Source organism: Python bivittatus, unplaced genomic scaffold, assembly GCF_059951505.1.
Source record: "Python bivittatus isolate LINGU-HERP-01145 unplaced genomic scaffold, Pbiv_v1 ctg000700_np1212, whole genome shotgun sequence".
NCBI lineage: Eukaryota > Metazoa > Chordata > Lepidosauria > Squamata > Pythonidae > Python > Python bivittatus.
This window is the reverse complement of record NW_028277098.1, coordinates 17912424-17935407: the sequence shown is the minus strand read 5'-3', so window position 1 is coordinate 17935407 and position 22984 is coordinate 17912424. Positions and strand designations below refer to the sequence as shown.

Sequence of the window (22984 nt, the reverse complement as noted above, 5' to 3'; positions counted from 1 at the left end):
CATGTGCCATTGTTAGATCTCAGAACAGAATGTGCCATTTTTAGATTTCAGAACAAGATTTAAAATTGAATAAAATAAAAAATGTTTTCATCCCTGTGGGTCTCATGAAATGTAGAAAGTCAAACAGAATTTACCTTAAAATATCCTCAGTTGCTTTTCAAAGCATTCTGCTGTTTAAAACAGAGCCCAAATCTTAAGGTGAGCATTTCATAAAGATTTGTACAAGTTAGATATCCATTTCCACTGTATTCTCCTCTCCACTTCTCAAGCTACTGATTGAAAGAGATTTCATCACTCTGCTCTGTGTCAGAGACAGCCCAGGGTCTTCTGAAGTTTAAGATGAATGGGAGTGAGGTTATGAAGAACTATCTGGGAAGTTTGTTATCATAGAAATAGCAATAAGAACCAAATGTAATTTAAAAGGGTTATCTAATCTAATATTTACAAAGTATCTGACTGCTTTCAGAAGAAGATATACTACCAGAAAAACTGCAAATTATTTTGAAAAGGACAGGACAATGTTAAGAGGGCAGAAAATACTGCTGGTTGTTTTAAGATGACTCACAAAGATTTTTGCAAGCCTTGAACCTGAAGAACATCAGGCAATCAACCTATATGTCATCAAGTTCTATTAACAGGGATTTATAGAAAGCCAGACCAGAAAGTAAGTTTCTTAGACCAAAGCAGACCATATGGTACTACAGATTCATCCATATGTAAACAAGAAGTGGATTTGGCTGTGACTGTTCCCCTTTTCACTTTCCCTACATTAAAGGTGTTATTTGCTCTCACTTTCAAATCATCTTATAGGGAGTGATGTGTTCCCAAGTCATTGATATCAGTGGATATGACACTCCCACAACTTGCACAATATGCACTGATAGTTTTCAAAACCAAACTGCTAAAAGTTTAAGATAACCATCCTAAAATTATGTAACTAGGTATCTTTGAAGCATCTGGATCTTTCTACTGTCTCACATATGCTACTGAAATAAAACTGAGAAAAACTTGAAGACAAAACACCTAGTAATAAATGGCTTTTCCAAAAGTTACTGGCAGGGATGAGGCATGCTGGTTCTTGTCTTCAACTGAGAGTTAATGTATTCATTTGGGGAGAGGCTCTACAGCTGGCATAAACACCATAGTTAATGTGATACTTACAAGCATTAAACAAGTACTTTGATGGAAAATCAGCATATCAGATGAGGAAACTACAGAGCTCATTAACTGCTGCTGAGTCATCTATGTATCCAGCTGCAATCTCTGGGCACACAAAATATAACTTCTTACCTAAAGGCTCAATCTAATGATGGGAGGTAGTCTAACTTTTTGGTCTGATTTGGTCGAGCACTTCTTGTAATCCTCATAAAACAAAAATACAATGGAGGCATTGAGAGATTAAAATCCAGGATCGTGCCAACTTCTGGAATAAAGACATGGTACACAATGAATAATTATTGGCATGGACCTGTGTGGCCAGATTCCCGTTGTGCCCGGCAGCATGAATTCAATAAAGAAATATTATTACTTTCTGGGCATCAGAGAATCAAATAAAATATACTTTAGGTTGATGATTCTCAAACTGTATAGAACTCTGTTTAAAAAATCATGTCTGTTTAGAATAGGGAAATAAGGATTAAACTAGATTTTTTGGATGCAACAGAATCAAGTCATGTGGAGGCAAGAATCCCAAGAACCAAGTATATTAATTCGATTTAAAGCAATCTGCAAACCTGGACATTTCATTTTCTGTCCAACTTCAACAGAAGACAGGGAATCCATCTAGAAGAAACAGGACCAAAACGTGATCCACAACATCATCCAACAATATTTACGTGGTATGCCAAGTTAGCTCTCTTCTCACAATTTTGGAATCTGGAGTACAGTTGTGTTTTATTTGCCTCAATTTACATGACCAGCTAATAGTTCACCAGAATCAGCAAAGGGAGTAGCCAAAGATCCATCCAGAATTCCTGAAAATGGCACTTGTTCTCTTACTAGTCTCACATATTCCTTTACCTTGTCCATCCTACTCTCCCTTCTCCCTCCAAACACCAAATTGCAACCCAATGAGGACTTATATTAGAGACTTCAGTAATATCTAACTATCAACATTCCAAAAGATGGAGAAAGCAAACCTTCGGTCTTCCCACTCCTGTTCTCTCACTGACAGAATAAAAGGTACTTGATCATGCTTCTCACTGAGGCACCACTGGCTAAAGTTAATCTTATTAATGGACATAACAATTGCAGCATTAGGTTCAGTGTCATTTTGGGACAAAAATCTGCTTAGTTATCATTTCCCCTTCCAAAGGAAACTGATATGTTCAACTAATACTGTGCTCCTGAAAATGGAATGCTTTTTGCTACATGTAAAGAGATGGAAAATCAGACCAATGATTCTCTTTATCCCATCCAATTAGGCACACAGAAGATAAGTGTACTCCTGCTCCCTGACAAAAAAGAATGGAATGGCACTGGAAACTTATATTTTCCAAAACACTGTTTCATTCATTAACCTCTGAGCAAAATTCTATGGAGAGAAAAAGGGTGTTAGAACACAATGAAGAAGGCTTATTTCTTCCAAAATATTCCATATGGTAACACGGGAAAAAAAAAGAGGGAGGGCCTTCCCATGCAAACAAGCACAGAATAGCAGTAATATAGTATACATCACTCTCTTCCTTTTTTCTTGCAGAGAGAAGACTTTTTCCAAGTAATTGATTCTAGGCTGAAACCCTATTTTAAAATTAAATGCAAATATTCTCAGGTTGCTAGATTTAGAAGCATTTAACAACTCATAACTTGGCATAGATCTGAAACCCTTTGTAATTAAACTGTGAAAAAGAACTCATAAAATGGAACCAAAAAAACCCACTTGCACAATTACTGTAAAGCGCATGATTTTTTTTTTTAACTTTTAACAGAATTAAAGAAGAAAAAGGACCTTGTGCTTTTATTTATTCAGAGCAGCCTTCCCCAATCTACTAGTTATACTATAAAGAGATTACGGGTTATGTGATTCAAAATATCTGGAAAATATTTGGGTTTGAGAATTACTGATTTAGATGAAAGGCCAGAAGTACATGTTACTCAATCAAGTCCAACACTACTCTTTACACAGGTATGAAACTAGAATCCCTGACAAGGGAGATATTGCTATCAGTTATGAGTAGAGAAAGCATCCTTCATCCCACACCAATCCCCTATCTTCCCATACCGTTTTGCCAAAAAAGCCAGGGTCAGGCACCCTTATGCCTTCCTGATGTTTTTGACTGTAATTCCATGTCACTGGCCATATCTGCTGGGGCTGATGGGACTGAAAACCAATACATCTGGAGGGATCAGGATGCCCAACTTCTGCAACTACAAAGTATGGACCAGTGGTTGAAAAAACAGTTTGGTCTCATAATATGACGTTTCAGCCTAATTATTTGCTTTTTGACCACAATGATCTTAGAATTAAGATCTTGTTCACGTCTGCATATTGTGCTCTTATAACACGGTACAGCCATTTGGATCAATTCATGGCAATTTTGCTTTTGGAGTTGTTGTTCCTCATATCAATGGCAAAACACCTGTAAGAGCCCAACCATGTTTGGTTATGTGGCCACTAATCACTATTCCGGTCTTGGTCATCTCTGTGTAGGATCAGTTATGTTCTAGATGATATAGGGTCATTGTTTTGGATCCCTCTAGATCTTCTGCCTTCTGATCATTTCATCCACTCCTTCCTTGAAGATGACTTTAGAAGAACCAGGATGCCAAAGTTTAAGATGTGGATGTTGGACCCTGACGTACTTATTCATGCCTTGCAAATACAGCGTAATTATCTTTTAAGAGGCTTTTGGGAATGATATGTTACCTGATTCTGTATTTATATTTGTTTGTTACTGCTGTTTGATTTTGTTATATTTCACTGTATTTGTATTATGGGACAATTAGACTGAAAGGCAAGCTATGAATTTAATAAATGAAACAAATAAAATAAAATAAAACCTTTCACAAGAGACATAAAATCAGTGCATGCATACACACTCCTGGCAACTGCATTCAAAATAGTCATTTATAAGCTATAAGGAATTATTTAGAATTAAGATTATGCAAGTTAAATTGAATTCTGCCTGGGGAGTCACACCTCAAGATTCCTACTACCTTCACCTGCAGGGGAAACAGCAATCTCTAAGAACACACATGGTTTGCGTGATTAACTCCAAGATTAAAACTGGTTGCTCTATTTAAGGGGGTGGGGAGAGAGTTAACCAATAGCTCAGAAGCTGCTAGGAATGTAAACACAGTTTAAGAGCACCATCTGTAAAAAAACAAAGCAAAAAGACAGATCTCGAGTTCAATTAGTCATATGACTGAACCATTGAAAACATAGTCAGGAGTGTAATTAGAAGCTCAATGGCTTATTTGAATCTAAGCTGCAGAATTCAGCAAGATTGAAAAGCATCAGTCACAAAAAGGTGCTCTACCATTGGAATGCCTGGAATGTCAAAAATTTCTACTGCTGCAGCATTAACAACTGTAATAGCACTAAATTGACCACCCAATCAAAACCTGAATGTAGGACTAGGGAGATCATACTCACTGCCTGGCTGGTGCAATCTGTCCCTCTCAATTTAATAAGCTTCAAGGATAAATTGGAAACACTGCCCCAAGTTCCTGCAGCAAAGGCAGGACAGAAGTGCCACAGAAGGGGGAAAAAAAGTCATTGTACTAGCACTAGGGTATCAGACATAGGCCTGATATAGGTCAAAGTTATCTAAATAGCCTCTAGTCTAAATCAAGACTTGGGCCATAATGTTCAGCCTGGGGCTCTGCACTTTGCTTTTTCACTGCATGGGGAATGCAGAGGACATGGCTGGTGACACACTGCATGGTATTAGCAAAGTGGGCGGGGCCAATCTGGTTTGGGGAGGTTTATGGGACAAAACCTATATACAGTGGAACCTCGGGTTACGAACGCTTCTGTTAACGAACTTTTCGGGATACGACCAGCTCTGGCCGCAAAATTTTGCTTCGGTTTGCGAACTCCGCCTTGGGGTACGAACAGGATACGCGGCAATTTTCCCTGCTGACACGCGGTCGTGGCTTCCTGTGGGCAAGATCGCGGTAGCAAGGAGACGTTCGGTGAGGCTTGTGGTGTGTTTCGTGGCGTTTTGGAAGGTTTTTGGTGTGCTTGTTAGCATGGCTCCAAAGAAACTGCAGAGCAGGCTTGGCAAGAATAAGACTTCGGGTTGCGACCAATTCGGGTCGCGACCAGAGTCATGGAATGAATTAAGTTCGTAACCCAAGGTACCACTGTACTGCTTATAAAATGAATTTTTTGCCCCAATGGGAAACATCTCCCAGTTTGGGGGGTGAGAGTTGGGGGAGATTAAATTGGCACCTTTTGCTACTGCTTATGGCATCCATTCTGGCCCTTTAAAAATCAGAAACCTAAAAAAAAACCCAAGTCCCTATTCGGGCAACCTGGGGGCTACATGCAGCCTGTGGATTTCCCGATCCTACTCCAGGTAAATAAAAACATTACTATAATAATACATAAAAGTAATATTTAAATGTAGCAATATTTTGTTATCTTGCCAGGCCTGAAACATGCATAAGGTTAGAACACACAACAAATTATATCTCAGCAATCTGCTTAAAATAACTCGTGGAGAAGGCCCTTGAGTTGGCAGTAACTCAGACAACAGAGGAGAAGGAGGATAGACAAAATCACCATCAGTCAATTGCAAAAGGCAGCTTTACTTGAAACAGCTTATGTTCTGTGACGATACCTTTAACACCGTCAAACAACATCTGCCTATCCCAGGTCCTTATAGGTGGATAAAAATGCCAAATCCAGTCTAAACATCTGGCTGACTTTGTGACCAATAATAATACAAATCAATTCCAGTCTCATCAGCTTCTCCTAGCAACTCAAAAAATGTATTAGGAAAAAAAAATCAAACAAACCTGAGTCCATATGCCTGGAGCTCTTTCGAAGTCCATTCAGTCGCTTCTGTATAATTAAAGACATGCCAGTTACAGATTTTTTTAAAAAATAGACATAGTTCCTCTTTTCATGTAATTCCTGCCCAATCTGAGTACTGCACACCAGTGTTTCCTGCCCCAGATCTCCCAGTCTGATGCTGACCTGAGATTGTCTTCAATTCTGCTGACCTCAAAATGCTAAGAACATGCCCAGAATTCTATCAGCCAATTAATGTCATTTTGGCTGGCCAAAACGAACATGTAAAAAACATAGTTCAATCAGTATACAGTGGTACCTCGGTTCACGAACGCTTTTGTTCACTAACAATTCGGTTCATGAACAGCTCCGGTCGCAAAATTTTGCCTCCGTTCGCGAACTCCGCATCGGGTGACGAACAGGATCCGCGGCCATTTTCCCTCCCATGACACATGGTCACAGCTTCCTGTAGGGAGGGGGACTCTCTCTCCAAGCAGTAACCACCTCCCCACCCGTCTTCCTGTCCTCCACGCCAGAAGTCGCATTGAGCAAGGTTCTCTCTCTTCGTACTGTACTTTGTGTCATATTTTTGCCGTTTTAAAAAACAACAACATATGGTTCAGAACAGATTAACCATAATTACATTGAACCTTATGGGGAAATTTGATTCGGTTCACGACCAATTCAGTTTGCGACCAGAGTCGCGGAACGAATTAAGTTCGTGAACTGAGGTACCACTGTACTGTCTCCTGCTATAGCTGACTCATCATTTACCCCACTCCACAAAAAAACGAAATTTAAAAAAAAATGCTAGCACTCCCCACATTCACATTTTCAGTTCATGGTATTTTGGCCTGCAGAGGCAGCACTGATTCTCTTTGACAAAGTGTTTCCCGCTACAAGTGGGACAATTCATCTCACTGATGCAGAGTGGGAATATGATTTGCCTTACCAAGACACTCTACAAATGCAAGAAGTTGTAGGAGGCTGTGAAGAACAGCAAAGCAGAGTGAAATGAAGCAATGCAGCCATTTGCTTCACTCTTAGATGCAAGAGGAAATGATGCTTAAACAGTTTCAGGTGTGCTTTACTTTTATCTTTGTTGAAGTGAAACATCCCCCTGAAGGCCTGTACATGCCTAATGTTTTCTGCATTTAGTTGTTTACAAGAACTTCTCAGTGGCTGCAATGAGAAGAAGTGTCCTGGCTGCAAAGCTGTCATTTCTCCTACATTTAAAGCTACCTGCAACCTGTCAAAGTGAATGATACTGTTTGGACAATTTTGCAACCGAGTGGTTATCCCAGGGTTGCATATGGTGAAGTGTCTGGAGAGAAAAGATAAATTCTAAAGCAGTGTTTCTCAACCTTGGCAACTTTAAGATGTGTGGACTTCGACTCCCAGAATTCCCCAGCCAGCATTTCAAAGCAGTGGTTTTAGATTGTTTATGAATATTATCCATTCATATGTTTTTAACATTTTACTAATCAAAGCTGAGTATTAAAAGTTGCTCTGAAAACTTCTAACTAGGTGGTAGGAAAGATGTGCCTGAAACAGAATCCAAAGACTTTTGTACCAGCCCTACAATATTAGGATCCATATTGTAAAAATTATGCTGCCCATTCAAACCATCTGTTTCTGCCATCATTTATTTGCCTCCTCCATGGTACTACCTGAAGCAGTAGTACTTCATCCTAATGTGTGATAGTATTAGCCTTATCCTACAAGATCACACAAAAATATCAATTGTTTCTGAGCTGTATTTGTAAGCTATTATAGTTAATGTTTGAATATGTGTAAAAATTTTGAACAGCAATTACAAAGTTCACCTTCTATCAGAACATGTTTTCACCATATAAGAGGACTTAGCATATTAAAAGGTCACTGCAATATGAAGCAGTAATCATGTAGTTGGAGAGCAGGTGTTAGAAGGAACATGTGAAAAATATTTGGTTTTATGGGAGAGAACAGACACAATGAGCAACTGGCAATGTCTTGCCAAGGATAATATTTGGAGAAGAGAAAAACGATATTAAAAAAACAGTATATCTATATGTTTGATAGTTTTTATGGAGAAGATAAAAGAAAAATAAAGGAAGTATCAATTATTCCATGTGGGTAACTTTCTTGCATGACCATGATTCCATCCAAAAAGTGTTTGATTTCCTAAAACACATAGAGCTTCCTCTTAAAAGCAGGGATTCAAAAGCTCTAATTTTCATTGAGAGGGACTTTCTACCTGACTACATAAAAGAATAGAATGCTTCTGCAAAATACAGTTATAATAAAGGTAATTTTTCCTTCACTTTTAAGAGATTTGTAAGACTGCTAAAATTGGGGACCCATATTATTTGCATAGTATATAAGCTACTGAGACGATATAGTATTATAAAAATCTTTCATAATCTCCATATTAAGATTGGATGGAGGAAAAAGAGTGTTTTAAAACACCTTTTAAAACCTTGTCTTCATTCAGGTCAGAGCTCCCAGAGACCTCCAAGTACTGAAAGAAACTAATTGTTGCTACGCGATAGTCATATGAACTGTATTTAATTTTAGTATATTTAATTTTATTTATAAGAATAAATGTAAATCAAATTCCATTAAAACTAAGGGGTTGGGATTTTTTTTCTGGTGACCCAAGTAGGGCTGGGCATCAAAAATTCATTCAGGAACTTCATGGCCCAGATGTCACTCTACTCAATTCATTGTCTTAGGCAGAAAACTCAAAGAACATCTTGCATAAAAATAAGGATAATTTTGTCTAGACCTGCTTGAAAAAAGTAACAACTTTTTCTAAAACATAATTAACCATGCACTATCCTGGAGCAAGACAGAAATGTCTCCATCAAGAGCACTTCCATGGAGGTATATGGGTGCTGGGAAGCTCCAACAAAAAGAAAACCGAACAGCCTTAATTTCATGGCCAAATGCTTGAAATATCATAAAGAAAGCAAGTCCGAGCATATACTGCAAATAAGTTGCAGTCAATTACTCCCTGCCAACAATGACTCTTTAATATGACATTATGCATTTTCCCAATAAACACAGAGTAATCTTATATTCATGCCCCTAACCTTAGACTGTTTAACTAAGCAGCTATTATTTCTAAATAGGAATTAGTAAGTAACAATTTAGGCCCAGTAACATCACCATATCCTGAAATTCACTTCACAATTGAAATACTGCATAGGTAGAGAGCAAACTACATATTCTAATAACAAATTTACTCAGGCTCTCCTAGCCTTCATAATTGGTTAATGATTAATTGCCTATTCCCTCAAAGCTTTCCAATTTCTGATCATTGCCATTCCGGATATACCACCTCTACAGCAATTTCATCCTTAGTGCAATTTCAGCTGTGTTAAACTTGTCCATCAATAGTTTCCTCTGAAGATGAATAACATGGCTTCACAGACGATATTATGGAAAGCAAATATAAATAATTCCCTTCAAAGAGGAAAAAAAAAATTGTTCTATGAACAAGTTTAATTTGCTCTCAGGTTAGCGGTCAGTTCTTAATAATTGCCACTTCACTGCGGAATTGATGGCAAACATTGTTTGGTGGAGAGCCATATTTTGAAACCAACACTTAACATTCCAATTCACCTAAAGCTCTTTCAACATGCGAATGAAGTACACTCCAAAAATTATACATGTTGCTCTTAATAAAAGCAAGATATAAAACAAGAAATGATTAAGTAATTTAGCCCAACTTGTCTTTTCATTACCCCCAATTAATTCAGATTCTTATATTTCAGAGCTATATTCAGAAGGAAACTACACAATTAACATATAGTTGTCCCCCCACATACACACCGTAACAATAACCACCCTAGGTTCTTTTCATAAAACCCCCAAATGATCCATTGTTCTGAGATTAATTTCTCACTGAACAAATGTCAATTACTATGATCATTCAATCAAAATGTTTAAATTTGCCAAGTAATTCTAAGACAGCTGTATAAAATCAGCATTTTGCTGCTCATTTTACTGCACGCCAACTGAGAATGGCAGAAAATTGTACTCCTTCATTATCTCTTGGAAATTTAGACCACATAACTCTTCTGCTGCATCACAGAGTAGCCCTTACATGTGAATTTAGATATTTCTTTCTTGCTTGGTTTTACTACGTATTTTCTGTTAATCTCTGGAACACTGAAAAAGTTTGAAGAAAATCATGCAAATCCTGTATTTGTTAAAACATGATCCAGTATCGATGAAGAACATGCAAGATTCATTTATTTCAACAACAGTTATGCATTTAATTACTTCATTCCTTGAAATCAATAGGACTTAAAATGCTTCCTTTTCAGCAGATTGTGTCCTTTGTTTCTCTTTCTAAGCTAGGAGTGCAAACACAAAGTTACTTCAAAAATCATACAGATTGCATACACAGACAGACACCTACCTTCCATCAGGGCTAATGAAATCGATACAAAAAAAGGAGGCGTTTTACTCACATCCATAACAAATATTACATCAAATCTCAAAAAAAGGCACACTTACCTCATATTTCAGGGTTCCATGCTCTGGAACAAATGTAAAAATTGGCATGGTCAGTGGCGAGCATTCACACTGTACAACAGTAATCCCTAGCTCAGGGATACGGTGAGAGCACACAGAACTACTTTGTTTTGCTAGCTGATAACCTTTTTTATGCTCCAACCACCCTGAGGCTCAGCTAGTTATTTTGCAAACTATGTTCACTTTTATTGGCTCAAGTCAGGCAGCACTGAACAGCTATAAAAAGCTTTGGGTTTATGCTTAACTCTGTGACACACAGCTTTCTAAACCAACAGATTGCCTAAAATCTCTGAAACGCTCTGAGGTCTACAGAAACTTATGGAGGTGAGAATTTTCCAGTTTTAAATGTGTACAGCTGTTTGAATCTAGACTTTAGTATCAAGCACTGCAGTTTCTCCTCCCAGAAAAATATATCTAGAGTATATTATATAGTATTATCACATTATATTTATGATGATATAATTATTATATTATATTATATATTATATTATATCATATTAATAATATGGCTTTGGCATTCTGACATAAGATTTGTATGCAGCTTTTCCATTATACAATATGCATATATTTTGCACACATTTTTCTGAAAGACAAAACATACCAAATCCTACTCTATCTTAAACCAAAGATGAAAGGGCTCTGGACTGATGTACACATGCATGATTGTCACTTATACGCAGTAGATTCAAGAAGTGATTGGCACATGTGAATGAGGCATTACGAAACATGTTCTACAAACAGAATTTTCGTATTTCTTCTTTTAACTTCAAAAACAGCAGGCTAGATCCAAAGAATAGCTGAATTACCTTTGAACATTCAAGGAAGGGTGACTTTGCATTTATCAAATTATAGTTCTCCTCTAAAGGAATCCTGATTTGGTTTTGGGGAAGGAGGGGGATTTAAGTCAAAAATACTGACAGAGATCCCCCAATCTGACTTGAAAAGCTTTTTATATCCTAGCCACTTTTTAAAAAATGTGAACCAATTCACTACATTCATTTCTGAGCCATCAAATGTTGAATAAATCAATGATAAGAAATCATGTGATGGATATGCACGTAGGAACTAGTCACTGTTGATTGCTATATGGATAGATAATCAAAAGGAAGCTACTGAAATTAAAATATTGCAAAAATTTTTCCTTGGAAAAACATAAGCAGTGTTCTGCATGATATATTCTGAATTGCAATATTAAAAAGGGGGAAGAGTCACAAAGCAAAATATAAACTTCACATTTGCAATTATTTATTACAAAATCAAAATTCAAACAATATTAAATTAATATTAAAAAAATAAAAGTAATCAAGCTCTCACAAGATCATGAAATGGTGGCTAGCTCTCTCCTTTTTTAGAAAACACTGACCCTATTATACTACTGTAGGATTGTTCACTTCATTGGAGGGTATACAACAATATTATATACCGTAAGAATAAAGGCAGAAGCAAGGGAGAACTGAATCATGTATGTATCATAAAATGGCTTATGAGCAACAAACTTCAAATTAGAGCATTTTTAATATGTACTCAAAGTAACACACAATTCAAGACATGAGTGGGCCTGCCCTCTATTTTATTTGAATAGCTTCTCATGAAGTGAAATATGATTCTCCTAATTTGGCAAGAGAGATGTGGTAATGCACATGCTAGGTTTGTTTATTTTCAGGCAGTTCTCCAGGAATTTCTCCTTTCCAGCAGCACTTGCACAATTGAAAAACTAACTCCAACAAAAGCTCTACAAAATGGTTTTAAGAACCTACAGATCTCCTTGGTAGATCCCAGCACTGATCTGAGAGAAACATGGCTTACATCTACAGGAAGATCATAATCAGAGAATTTCATGTGACAAAACTGACTGTAGTATCTGCTTAAGAGTACAACTTAATGAAACAAAATATGTGCATCTATAGCATTTAATGAATACACATAACCTAACATGCGGTAAGCAGAACCACAATTCTCTGCTCTATGTATCTTATGAAAACAGCTGTATACAGTTTGGCTATGGACCACTTCACATAGTTGAAATGCTTGAAGTCACAAGTTAGCAAGACAGTAGAGCTTCCAGTGAGGACTTATGGCAGACTAGACGTCCCTGAAGGAGCAAGGACGGCATTGCAGTGGAGATTGGTGGCCAGAGGATGAATTCTGGCCAGTGCAGTCTTTCCAGATAAAGGAGAGATCATGAGATTGCCCACTTGCACTCCGGGGAGCTGCTCCTTGTGAGTGGACTGCAGGAACGAAAGTTTTTGCAGTCAGCTTTTGAGTTAAGCAGCTGGGAGTCGAGGGATTTCAACCAAGCTCATAGCTGTAATGCAGCCTATATGGACACAAGGTTCACACAAGCCTAATTTCTTAAACACTTTCAGATGTAATTAATTCACAGCTAAAGAGAGATTTTCTGAGCAGCAGGATAAGAGAATTCCACTTGGCAAATCAACATTCTTTCTCGATTAAAAAGGGAAAAGAAAAAGGGTTTCAAAGATTTAAAAGCTTTTGGCAAAAAGCTTAACAAGGGATGGATGTAAGAAAGTTTAAAATGGATAAAGATATTTTGAAAGATTATTTTTTGGTGAAAGTGCTTTTAAACAAATTGGAATAAAACAGACAAATGAACTGGACCTTTGTGGGAAAGTTTTTTGTCTACTATTAAAGGGTGCAGACAATTGGTGAATTTTACAAAACAAAAGGTAATGGTAATATGAGCCAGACTGTGATGTTGACTGTAACTACTGAGTGCCATTTAAGATGAAAGTATGAAGGGCACAGGAAGACAAAACAGAAAAAAAGAGAAAGCTTGCCTTTTACTCTTTCCCTTGAAATTGAGACACTTTCACTTCTGGATTATAATCTTACAATGGCAACCACCAGAAAAGCGGCCAAAATAACAGAGGGGAGGAGAGGATTGCTAGAGCATTTCAACAGAATTCTGTCCAGAAGGTAAGGGAATTTCTAGAAAAATTTAAAGAGGAACTGGAGGCGATTCAAATGGAGGTGTCAGATGAGACTACACAAAAACTTCAACAGATTTTTCTAAATTTTTTGCTTGACTATGGATTACAAATGCTTAACATAAAATATAAATGGAGTAAATGCTCCTCAAAAGAGAAAAAAAAATCATTATTTGAAAAATTAAAACAAGTTATAATTTGCCTACAAGAGACACATATTAGAAAAAAGGACATTAAATGTTTGATTTATAAAAATTTGGGTGAAGAATTTATTTCAGCAGGGGAAAAAATGGAGTTGTTTTGTACAGTACATAAATCCGCAACTAAAACCAGAACCTGTATTGACTGATGAGCATGGTAGATTTGTTGGAGTGGAAGTTAATTTGCATGGGACTAAGACTTTGATACTGGGAATTTATGCCCCAAATGAGGATAAAGTAATGTTCTATAAAGAACTTATGAAAAGACTAATGGGTTTCTCTTATGAAAATTGATTTGGATAGAACTTTCGAGAAAAATATTAAAATCACTCAAGACAAATTACCAAAAGTTTTCTTTGATCTGATGGACAATTTAGGGCTGGTTGATATATGGAGACCCAACAATGGCAATTCAAGAGAGTATATGTACTTTTCTGAAAGACACATATCCTTTTCGAGAATAAATATGAGTTGTATTTCAAAGAATTTGGCTACTAAGGTTTCTAAAGTAGAGATTTTTTCAGATCATAATCCTGTGAGTTTGATTTATAAAAGAAAATCTTGTTCTTTTATATGGAGACTAAACAAAATGTTGCTACCAAAAGAAACAATAGTGGAGGATTGTAAAAAGAAATTAAAATATGTTTTTCAAATTAATTTAGGTAAAGGTATTGTTTTAAGAATGGTTTGGGATTAAGTAAAGCTTTTATTAGAAGTTATTTTATACAACATAATAGTGAACTCAAAAAGAAGAGTCAAGAGAAAATGCAAGCTATTTTAGATGAGATAAATATAAAAGAATTAAAGAAATTTCCAGAGAAGGTAAGTACGTCTCAACAAATTAAGCTTTTGCAATGACAGTGATCTATGTTAATAGTAAGAGAAATGGAAATAAAAATGAATTATGTAAAGCAAAAAAAATCTGTTTGCATACAAACTAGGCAGGTAGCTGGCATATAAATTATGAAAAGAAAAAATAAAGTAAAAAGAGTTAGCAAGGCAGTGCCCACCACTAGATGGAGCACACTGACCAAATTTTTTTAAAGAAAAAAAAATTAAATTGAAAATTAAAAATAGACAACACCTTGCATGTTTTTATTTAAATTTTAAGCATTTTTCCCCCCATGCTGCTGAGAATCAAAATGATTTTCAATAAATGTTATCTAACTTGGCGCATTCATTTTCAGATCCACACACCTCATTGCATCATACAAAGACCTTGGCAAAATGGAGTGCACAAGTTATGCATAAATGGGTGGAAAAACTAGAGCAAGTAGATGAATTTTTGTACCTTGTTTACTAAAGAGAGGGAAACAGAGGGAGAAATTTTAAGTCATGCAACTGCTGATAGTGGGGAGTATGTAGTCTCTTGTGAGGAATGAATGTTTGTCAAAGAAGTTGAAAGTGGTTTGATTTGCTTTTGCTCCTTTTGTTATATAGAAGTGAGAGCTGGAGTATATCAGGAGAAGTATAAAAATAAGCTGAATACAGTGGGAATGGGAAGCTAAAATCCATGTGGTAAAACAAGACAAGATAGGATCGAGACGGAAAGGGTGCTGAATGAATGAGGTATTATGATGAGTATGAAGTATTGAGTATCTTGGTTTGGTCTCACAGGGAGAAGGAGTTAGGATGGAATACATGAAGACTGAGAAAGTTGTGGTCCGATGGAGCTGTTGAAATCCTGAAAAACAGACCATTTAAAGAACAAAAGACACTGAATTGGTATATGGACATGACATGGTAGAAACAAAGATGGTTTACAAGGACAGAACGATATGGAGTGATAGAGCAAATTGTGTCTGTGTAAATTAGATTTAGCTAAATTGCCTTTTCTTTATTTTCTTACCCCATGCCTTGAATTTCTTTAGCTTATCACCTCCTTATTTCATACTTCCACTTTGCATAATGTTGTTTACTCTAAAAGGAAATGGTGTCTTGGGTATATTCCTTTCTTTTATTTTAAATTTTCTTTGTTTGGTATCCATCACATTTTTCAAATTGTATTTTTGCGTATTTTTCTATCTGAAAAAGCTGCTGACTCCTACTTTAAAAATACACCTAAATATGTAAAATCCAAATGCAGAAAATTTGTGTACTATATGTGCACACTCATAGGAAATTATGAGAAGCTACATCTGTCTCACATTTGCCTTTGTATAATGTAACAGTATGTCCTAACAGTCAAAAAGTCTGAATGTTTCCCCATTTTTTATTAAATGTCCTTTGAAAACAAGGCAAAGGGATTGGTGTAACATTTTCCACTGGGCCCATTAGTTCCTACTTTTTTAAACATAATTACTATTCCGTTACCAATTAAATTAACTGCAGTTTACTATTGATCTAATATAGTAAGGACTTTGTAAGATTAAATTTTAACAAGCTAGAATTTAGGCAATCAGGTCTAACCTATGCTCAGTGCAGGTGTCCTGGTGTTGCCATTCACTTTCATTCCATTAACTTTAAAAAAAACATTCACAGTCACACCCTATACAGTCTTCAGACCTGCTGACTTCTGTGCTTATATAAATGCTTTTCTGGAAGTAAGCCAAAATCTATCTTGCTAAAACAGAAATAGGTGTAATTAAACAGTGATAATTAAGGTGTTTGTTTTTTTTTAACTTCCCCTTTGCAGGCAATTCTGTCATTTATATTTATAAAATAATAATTACTGTTAGGAAGCCAAGTTACTTACTTCAGGACAGGGAACAGGGACCAATAAGCAGTCAGTCAAAACAGAACTCTTACTAGTCCTTCAGATTGACTGCCTTCTGCTAGACTTTTTCACCATCCAAAAACTTGGCAGTGAAACCACAGCAATGGCAAGCTTGCAGCTTCCTGATGGCAGGACAGCTTACTCTAGTAAAATCCAGATGTGTGGACTTCAACTCCCAGAATTCTCAGCAATGGCCATGCTGGCTGGCAAACTCTGGGTCCTGAACTCAACACATCTAAAGAGCAACCTGTTTGGGGAAAGGTAGTGTAGGGAATAAGGGAGTTCAGTCTCATCACCAGAATTCCTGTTTTGATAGCTATAGCACTTTATTATCCCTAAGATATATTTTATTAACTGATTATCTTAAAACAATGACATGCAAATATCTGGCTGCTTGCTAAATTATCTGCAAGACAGCATACAAGTCTGGAAAATAAAGCAAATCAGCACTCTTAGTTGACAACGTCTAATTAGCAAAGAGGATGACCGGCTATAGAAGCATGACGTAGCTCCCATTCCTCAAACAGTTATGTAGGCAGCAGATATGCGTAAAACCTGTCCTTCTGGGAAAGGTTTTGCACACTCCTAATACATAGCCTTTCTTATCCTATATGGCATTTCTCTTTCATACACCGATTAAAATGTATAGCACTGTGACTTCCCCCACCAAATGGTCACAAAAGTTTGCAGATTTTCTCTCAAGTCCTATCAGGGATGTAATAATTAAACAATTTCTATTCAATTGCTGGAGGCAAAGATCACATGCAGACAACTTTATGGATTAATGAATAAATTATCATATCATAACATCAAAGATGCAAGATGTTCTTCTCCGATTTATTTAAAACTTCTGACCTGATTTTCTAAAATTAGAAAACTGTCCTATTTAAATGATCAAATTATGAACACAGACAGGTTGATTTATTATTCTGTATACCTGCTGGAAGTGCTTTGTGAAAATCTAAAATGTCATGTTCGGCTTCAATAATCTGGCTAAAAAATGAAAGCATGCTCAAAATTCCAAATGTTCTCCACATAACGTTGTGAACCTGACTAATGGCCTATCTAAACCAGCAGCTATGTTCCTTTAGTAATCAGACAGATGCTTTTGAGAAGGCTAAATAAAGGCATGAGGGATATAATTGTCCTCTACCTTTTCCACTTTCACACCTAGAAACTATCATCAACGTTGGAAATAGATGACAATGATGATTATCATAATTTACAACTACCGGTTGCCTTATCCAGCATATAAATTCCTCTAAGTGAACTTCTGAACGCCCACAGGGACCACTTTCAACAGTGATCCCCCCAAAAATTTCTTCAGTGCTAGTGGTTTATAGCAGGGGATGGGAGACCAGAAATGACTGTCATCTGAGAAGTATAGGAAGTTCTATCAGATACCTAGATCTAATTATATGATTCTTGGGAGCTTCACACAGTATTCCAGTGGCTGTAATAGTTCTTTTACCTCACAGTAAATTAAAGAAAGTTACTATGATTCCAAAAAAGCAATTATAGCTATGTTTATAAATGTACCACCACAAAAATACAATGAAAACAACTTAAGGGAAATTAAGTCTTAATTAAATCTGGCAAGTTTTATGACCTAATTAAAATGGAATCCCAAACAATGCAGATGACTTACCAACCAAATTAACTCTGCTGCAATTGTCTAGTCTTCCCAAACATTCTTTGTGGACTCCAGCCCCACACTTTGAACATAAATAGCCTTGATAAAATGTTCCCCTGAAATATAAAGTTAGGTAGTACGAAAATTAGCAAACTTTTAATATAATGTAACCAACATTAAAATATGAATCAGTTCAATGTGTGTGACAAGAATGCATTCACATATACTTCCAGATGCTTATAATAAATCCCCAAATACCAATAACCAGCAATGTTTTTCCTCCCCGACTCTAATGGACATTGGTTATTTAAACAGCCACATTTTTGGAAGCTGAACAATCCACAATAGTGTGATCATTCCAAAACTTTTTTTTTCTCAGTATATCTGGTTTTAGTGTTGATTGAATCCTGGACTGTATATTGAGACAAAGCACTGGGATGTTGGGAGAGGCAGTCTCAGAATTGATGATGTCTGTTACTTTTAATACCAAGAGAGAGATATGCAGATAATCACAACAAATTGAAATGTGATGACTATGCAGAGGTTGCTCATGTGGCATGTAGCTCCGTAAAGTTTATCGTTACTATATATTCAGAGCTCATGACTACTGCATTGGTGTCTTCACATATTATGGAATAACACAACTATATAATATGTATGTTTATGGTATTGTATATCGTTTCATGTTTTAAAAACTACAGGGCCATATTCACACTATAGATATCATTTTTATAGGATTTTATATTTTACAGGATATATTTTACAGGAAAATATAGGATGTTTTCCAAGTAGTCTAATAATATTGGACGTGAAGGATTTACTATTTTTCCGCTTATCAAATGGAATTGTGCTTAATAACTCCCACTAAATATTTTAATATTTTATTTAAACTGCTTTCTTATAGTACAGAGCTATTCTGCACAATCCCAGATTTGTAAGATCCTATTTCTGTCAAGGAGGAATTAAGGTAAATTAAATGCTGGGTATTTTTTTAATCAGTACCATAGTATTTTAAAAAAAATTCAACTATTGGAATATTGTTAGACTCATATAAAGTTTGTAGTATACTAATAATAACCTGCAGCATTTGTATCATAATTGCCCTTTTTTCTCCTTGGCTTGCAATGGCTTTAGTGGAAATAATTCTTTTTGAAAGGTCAATTTGGAAAGCAACATTTTTGAGTTTAAAAGAAATGAACATAAAAAGCAATACAAATGCTACTAGTAGCAATTACTCTTCACAAAAAAATTTAGTAAAATGTTAGATAGATCTATTATTATTTTGCTTCCACAGAAAAGCACAAAATCACCCCAATTCATTAATTATCTTCAGTACCTGAGAACATATTCCATTATAAATACATTTTAAAAAACATAGTTAAACTTTCAGGGACAATGAAGGAAAAATAAATGGTTCAATAATAATAAAAGTTTCTTCAGGGTTTTTGGAGTATCCCACTTCTTATTCTAAGAAGAATATCTCAATGGTTTTATTTCAAGGACCAAGACTCAATGTTGTTGTTTTTATAATAAATTAATTAAATAATCCCTAATATCTTTAAGTGATAAAAATCTTTTCATGGACATTTAACCTTCTAATCATGCCTCTTTCACAGGAAAATACCTATTTTCTGGCTGTAATGGAATCCATAAAAGAAAAACATATTTGGATGACTTAGGCAGCAAACAGACTGCAAATGAAGATTATGGCTCATTCAGTGAGCATGCCATCAGAATGCTAACTTAATTGAAAACTGAAGTAATGAGAAAAGCAGAATTCTAGGCATCAAAACTTAGCAAAAGAAAATTGCAGACATAATTATGATTTCATTTCATTACTATTAGTTCTGAAGCAACAATTCATTTAAGACTTGGCTGTTCAACTACAGAACTGTTGGGAAAATAAATGCATACACACACGTACATATCTTTCTTTGATTGCTATTTGGCACAGCATATAGAAACTTCTGGCATTCAATTAAGCTCAAAACTAAACTCCAACATCAAAACTTTCAAACAACAAACTTTACCACACCACATACTAATTTGACATCCACCTTTAGTATTTTGTCTATCTGTTTTAACAAAAAAGTGATGTTGATGATACCAATGATACCAACTAGTTACCCAATATTTTGTTTCTAAATTTTGAAATTCTAGCTACCATAGAGAATGTTGCCAATTCTTTCCAATTACCCAGGAATTCATTAATTACACGCCTTAATTAACATAGTAGGGACTCCAAATATTTTTTGTATATCCCCTTTCTTCCAAAGGTTATCACATGCACAAAGTGATTTATCTTAGGTGGAAGTATACATACTTTGCAAAAATAATAAATCTCATGTTTGTCACCCAATGGCTCTTCAGCTAACCTGAAGAAAGCATTTTCAGGGGACAGTTGGAAAGTGGATTTAATCTTCTAAAGCTCTTCATTTTTGGAGGTGGTCAGTATAATTTTAAAACATTTTCTGGTTATATGAGAAAAATGAAGGAGGCTAACCATCCCTCCTGCCTCTTCCTCATTGCAAATGCCCATTATAGGTCACTGATTTTGCACAGCAGTAATAATCAGAGGGAGGGAAATGCCATGTTTACTATTTGAACAAACTACCTGGATTCACGCTAATGCTGAATTATGCAACTACTTTCAGGTTTTAAGTCTTGCCAGCTTTAAAAAAGAGAGAGGTAGAATCCATTAGATAATTTGACTTTATTGAATGTCATTGTTTTTCCCAGGTATAATGTAAATTTTTAGGCATCAGCCCTTTGACACGTACCTCAGAAGCATCTGACAGACTTTGCAGGATGTTACACGAGTGAAGGTATACATTTTAAAGTCATGCGTACTTGTTTCTGCATACTGTGGCCTTATGTTGGACCTAGAATAAAAATAAGATTCTTTAATATTCATAAATATTAATGGAACAATGATTCTACTTTCAAACCAGAACAATTGCAGATAATATTTAGATATCCATTTTTAACAACTTGTTGGGTATATTTAGTTGAAGGCTCAGTTCTGATATCTTACTTCTCTCCTGAGGAAGGAGAGCCCTGTGCTCTATTCCTCTGATATATTATACAATGTAATTTAGCTCAAGCCAATGTGTGAAATTCAAAACCCACTCTTGGTCCTTGTTCCCCTGTCAGGATCAAGTTCAGAATAATTGTAGAAATGACAATGGCAGAGTGGAATAGCCTGAAACTCTATATTTGGAAACTGCATCCTTTTTTCTTGCCATCTAAACATTCTTCATTAGTCTTGGTATTTCTTGTTAAAACTAAAAAAAAAAAGCCTCTTCTGTACTGTGACTAGATGGGAGAATTTACCCCAATCCTGCTTTATCTTAGAGGGTTATTAACCCAATTATTATCTCATGTCTCATGGGATTTCTATCTCATGGCCAGCCTTGTATCCCATGGGCAGCGTAAAGTTCATTTATCCCCCCCAAAAAAAAGAAAAAAGAAAAAACTACTTGGGAAATGCAAATATATTATCTAAGCAGAATATGGTTTGACTGTAGCTTAATACTATAGTTCTTAAATTGGAACTAAACTGACTCTTTCATATCTGGACCAGAGCATATCTAGAGAGCATTTGAGTCCTAAATAAAATCTGGATCAGAACTTAGCACTGAATGCAGAGCCATGGCAAACTGTCTTTTCTGACCTCAGAGCACTGTGGGAGTTCTCCAAAGAAGCCTTTCAGATGTTTTGGACTTCAGTTCCCATCAAGAGTCATGGCCAATAGCAAGTAACATGAGGCCTGGAGCCCAAAATATCTAGAGGGTACTAAATGACCTATCTTCACTAGAATTTTCCTGATCCTTCACCTACTCTTTTCTCAGATTCCTGTGCACTGTACACTGCTTATATTCAACAATACCTTCACTAGGATCTTCCACATCTCCTTCAAGTCCATGGGCCATGCCACAAATATACTTCTGTTTCTAAGGTTAATGTGAGTTTTAATCCAAATGAAAGTGATCCTTTTCTCTGTCCTCACAGAAGCTGCCCTGCAAATGCCATTTTTTTCCCCCTCTGACAAAGCCATTTATTATAAATGCTTCAACTTCAGACCAGCTCAGCCAATAAATTACAGGGTTTATCGTCACTAGCAATGGTTAGCTCAATTAGCAAAGGAAACAGATTGTAATGGAGAGTTTAAAAAAAGGAGAGAAATGAACTTCACATAGTATGTGTGGAAGAAATAATAATGTTTCTGGAGCTCAGGGAAGTTTCTTTTATGTTAAAAACAATATTAATAACAAACTATATCTACAGTCAAATTTCTGCTATACCTAGCATTGTATAATGGCAAGGAAATGTTCAGACAGGTGAAAAAGTTATGACTGCAATTGTCTTGTTCATATTGTTTTCCATCATATGACCTGCATATTGAATTCTGATGTCTATAATACACCTAAATGGTTTAGTTGTTTATATAAGTCTCTAAAATGTCCCGTGTTATCAGAGACATACCTGATTTGTGCCTATTTTAATGCTCCTTGTTCTCTTTAACTGCAAAAATCCAAGATTGCATTTCAAATGTTTATTGGTTAACTAAGGGGATCGTGACAGTAATGCAGAGTAGAATTCTATCAGTTATATCTTTTGCTGCTGTATAGATTTTCCAGCAAAAGCTATATTTGCTCAAACTGTCATCTGCGAACAGACCTGTCCAAATAAGCAATTTAAAATGAACACATTGGTTGCTAATGGAACACATTATCCTTATGTGTGTGACCTACATGTGCAATTTTTATAATGCCAACATTGATTTCTAGTCACAGTAAAATGTAGTTCCTGTCACAACATGGAACATTTATAGTTTTCTGTTTTGCCTTTTCACATTAATAAGTGAACAGAAATATTAAGAAAGTGCAAAGCTGTTGAGTAGCATGCAGCAAATTAATTTTATCTCAAGCTCTTACACATATGCTCTGCATTTTACTCTGTTATGATATTCAGAAAGGCAGGATGGATTCTATTATGTTTATT

General features: G+C 35.9%; 1 protein-coding gene across 1 annotated transcript in view; it reads right to left on the bottom strand.

Annotated features, from left to right (window-relative positions):
* The window catches only part of VAV3 (vav guanine nucleotide exchange factor 3), a 192427-nt gene that overhangs the window by 54304 nt on the left and 115139 nt on the right, over positions 1–22984 (bottom strand). Inside the window, exons 16-19 of the mRNA XM_088153533.1 lie at positions 20761–20862; positions 17996–18096; positions 10466–10488; positions 5965–6010 (exon numbers count right to left, since the gene is read on the bottom strand). Of these exons, the coding sequence (XP_088009659.1) occupies positions 5965–6010; positions 10466–10488; positions 17996–18096; positions 20761–20862 (272 nt within the window). The remainder of the gene's footprint in view (positions 1–5964; positions 6011–10465; positions 10489–17995; positions 18097–20760; positions 20863–22984) is intronic.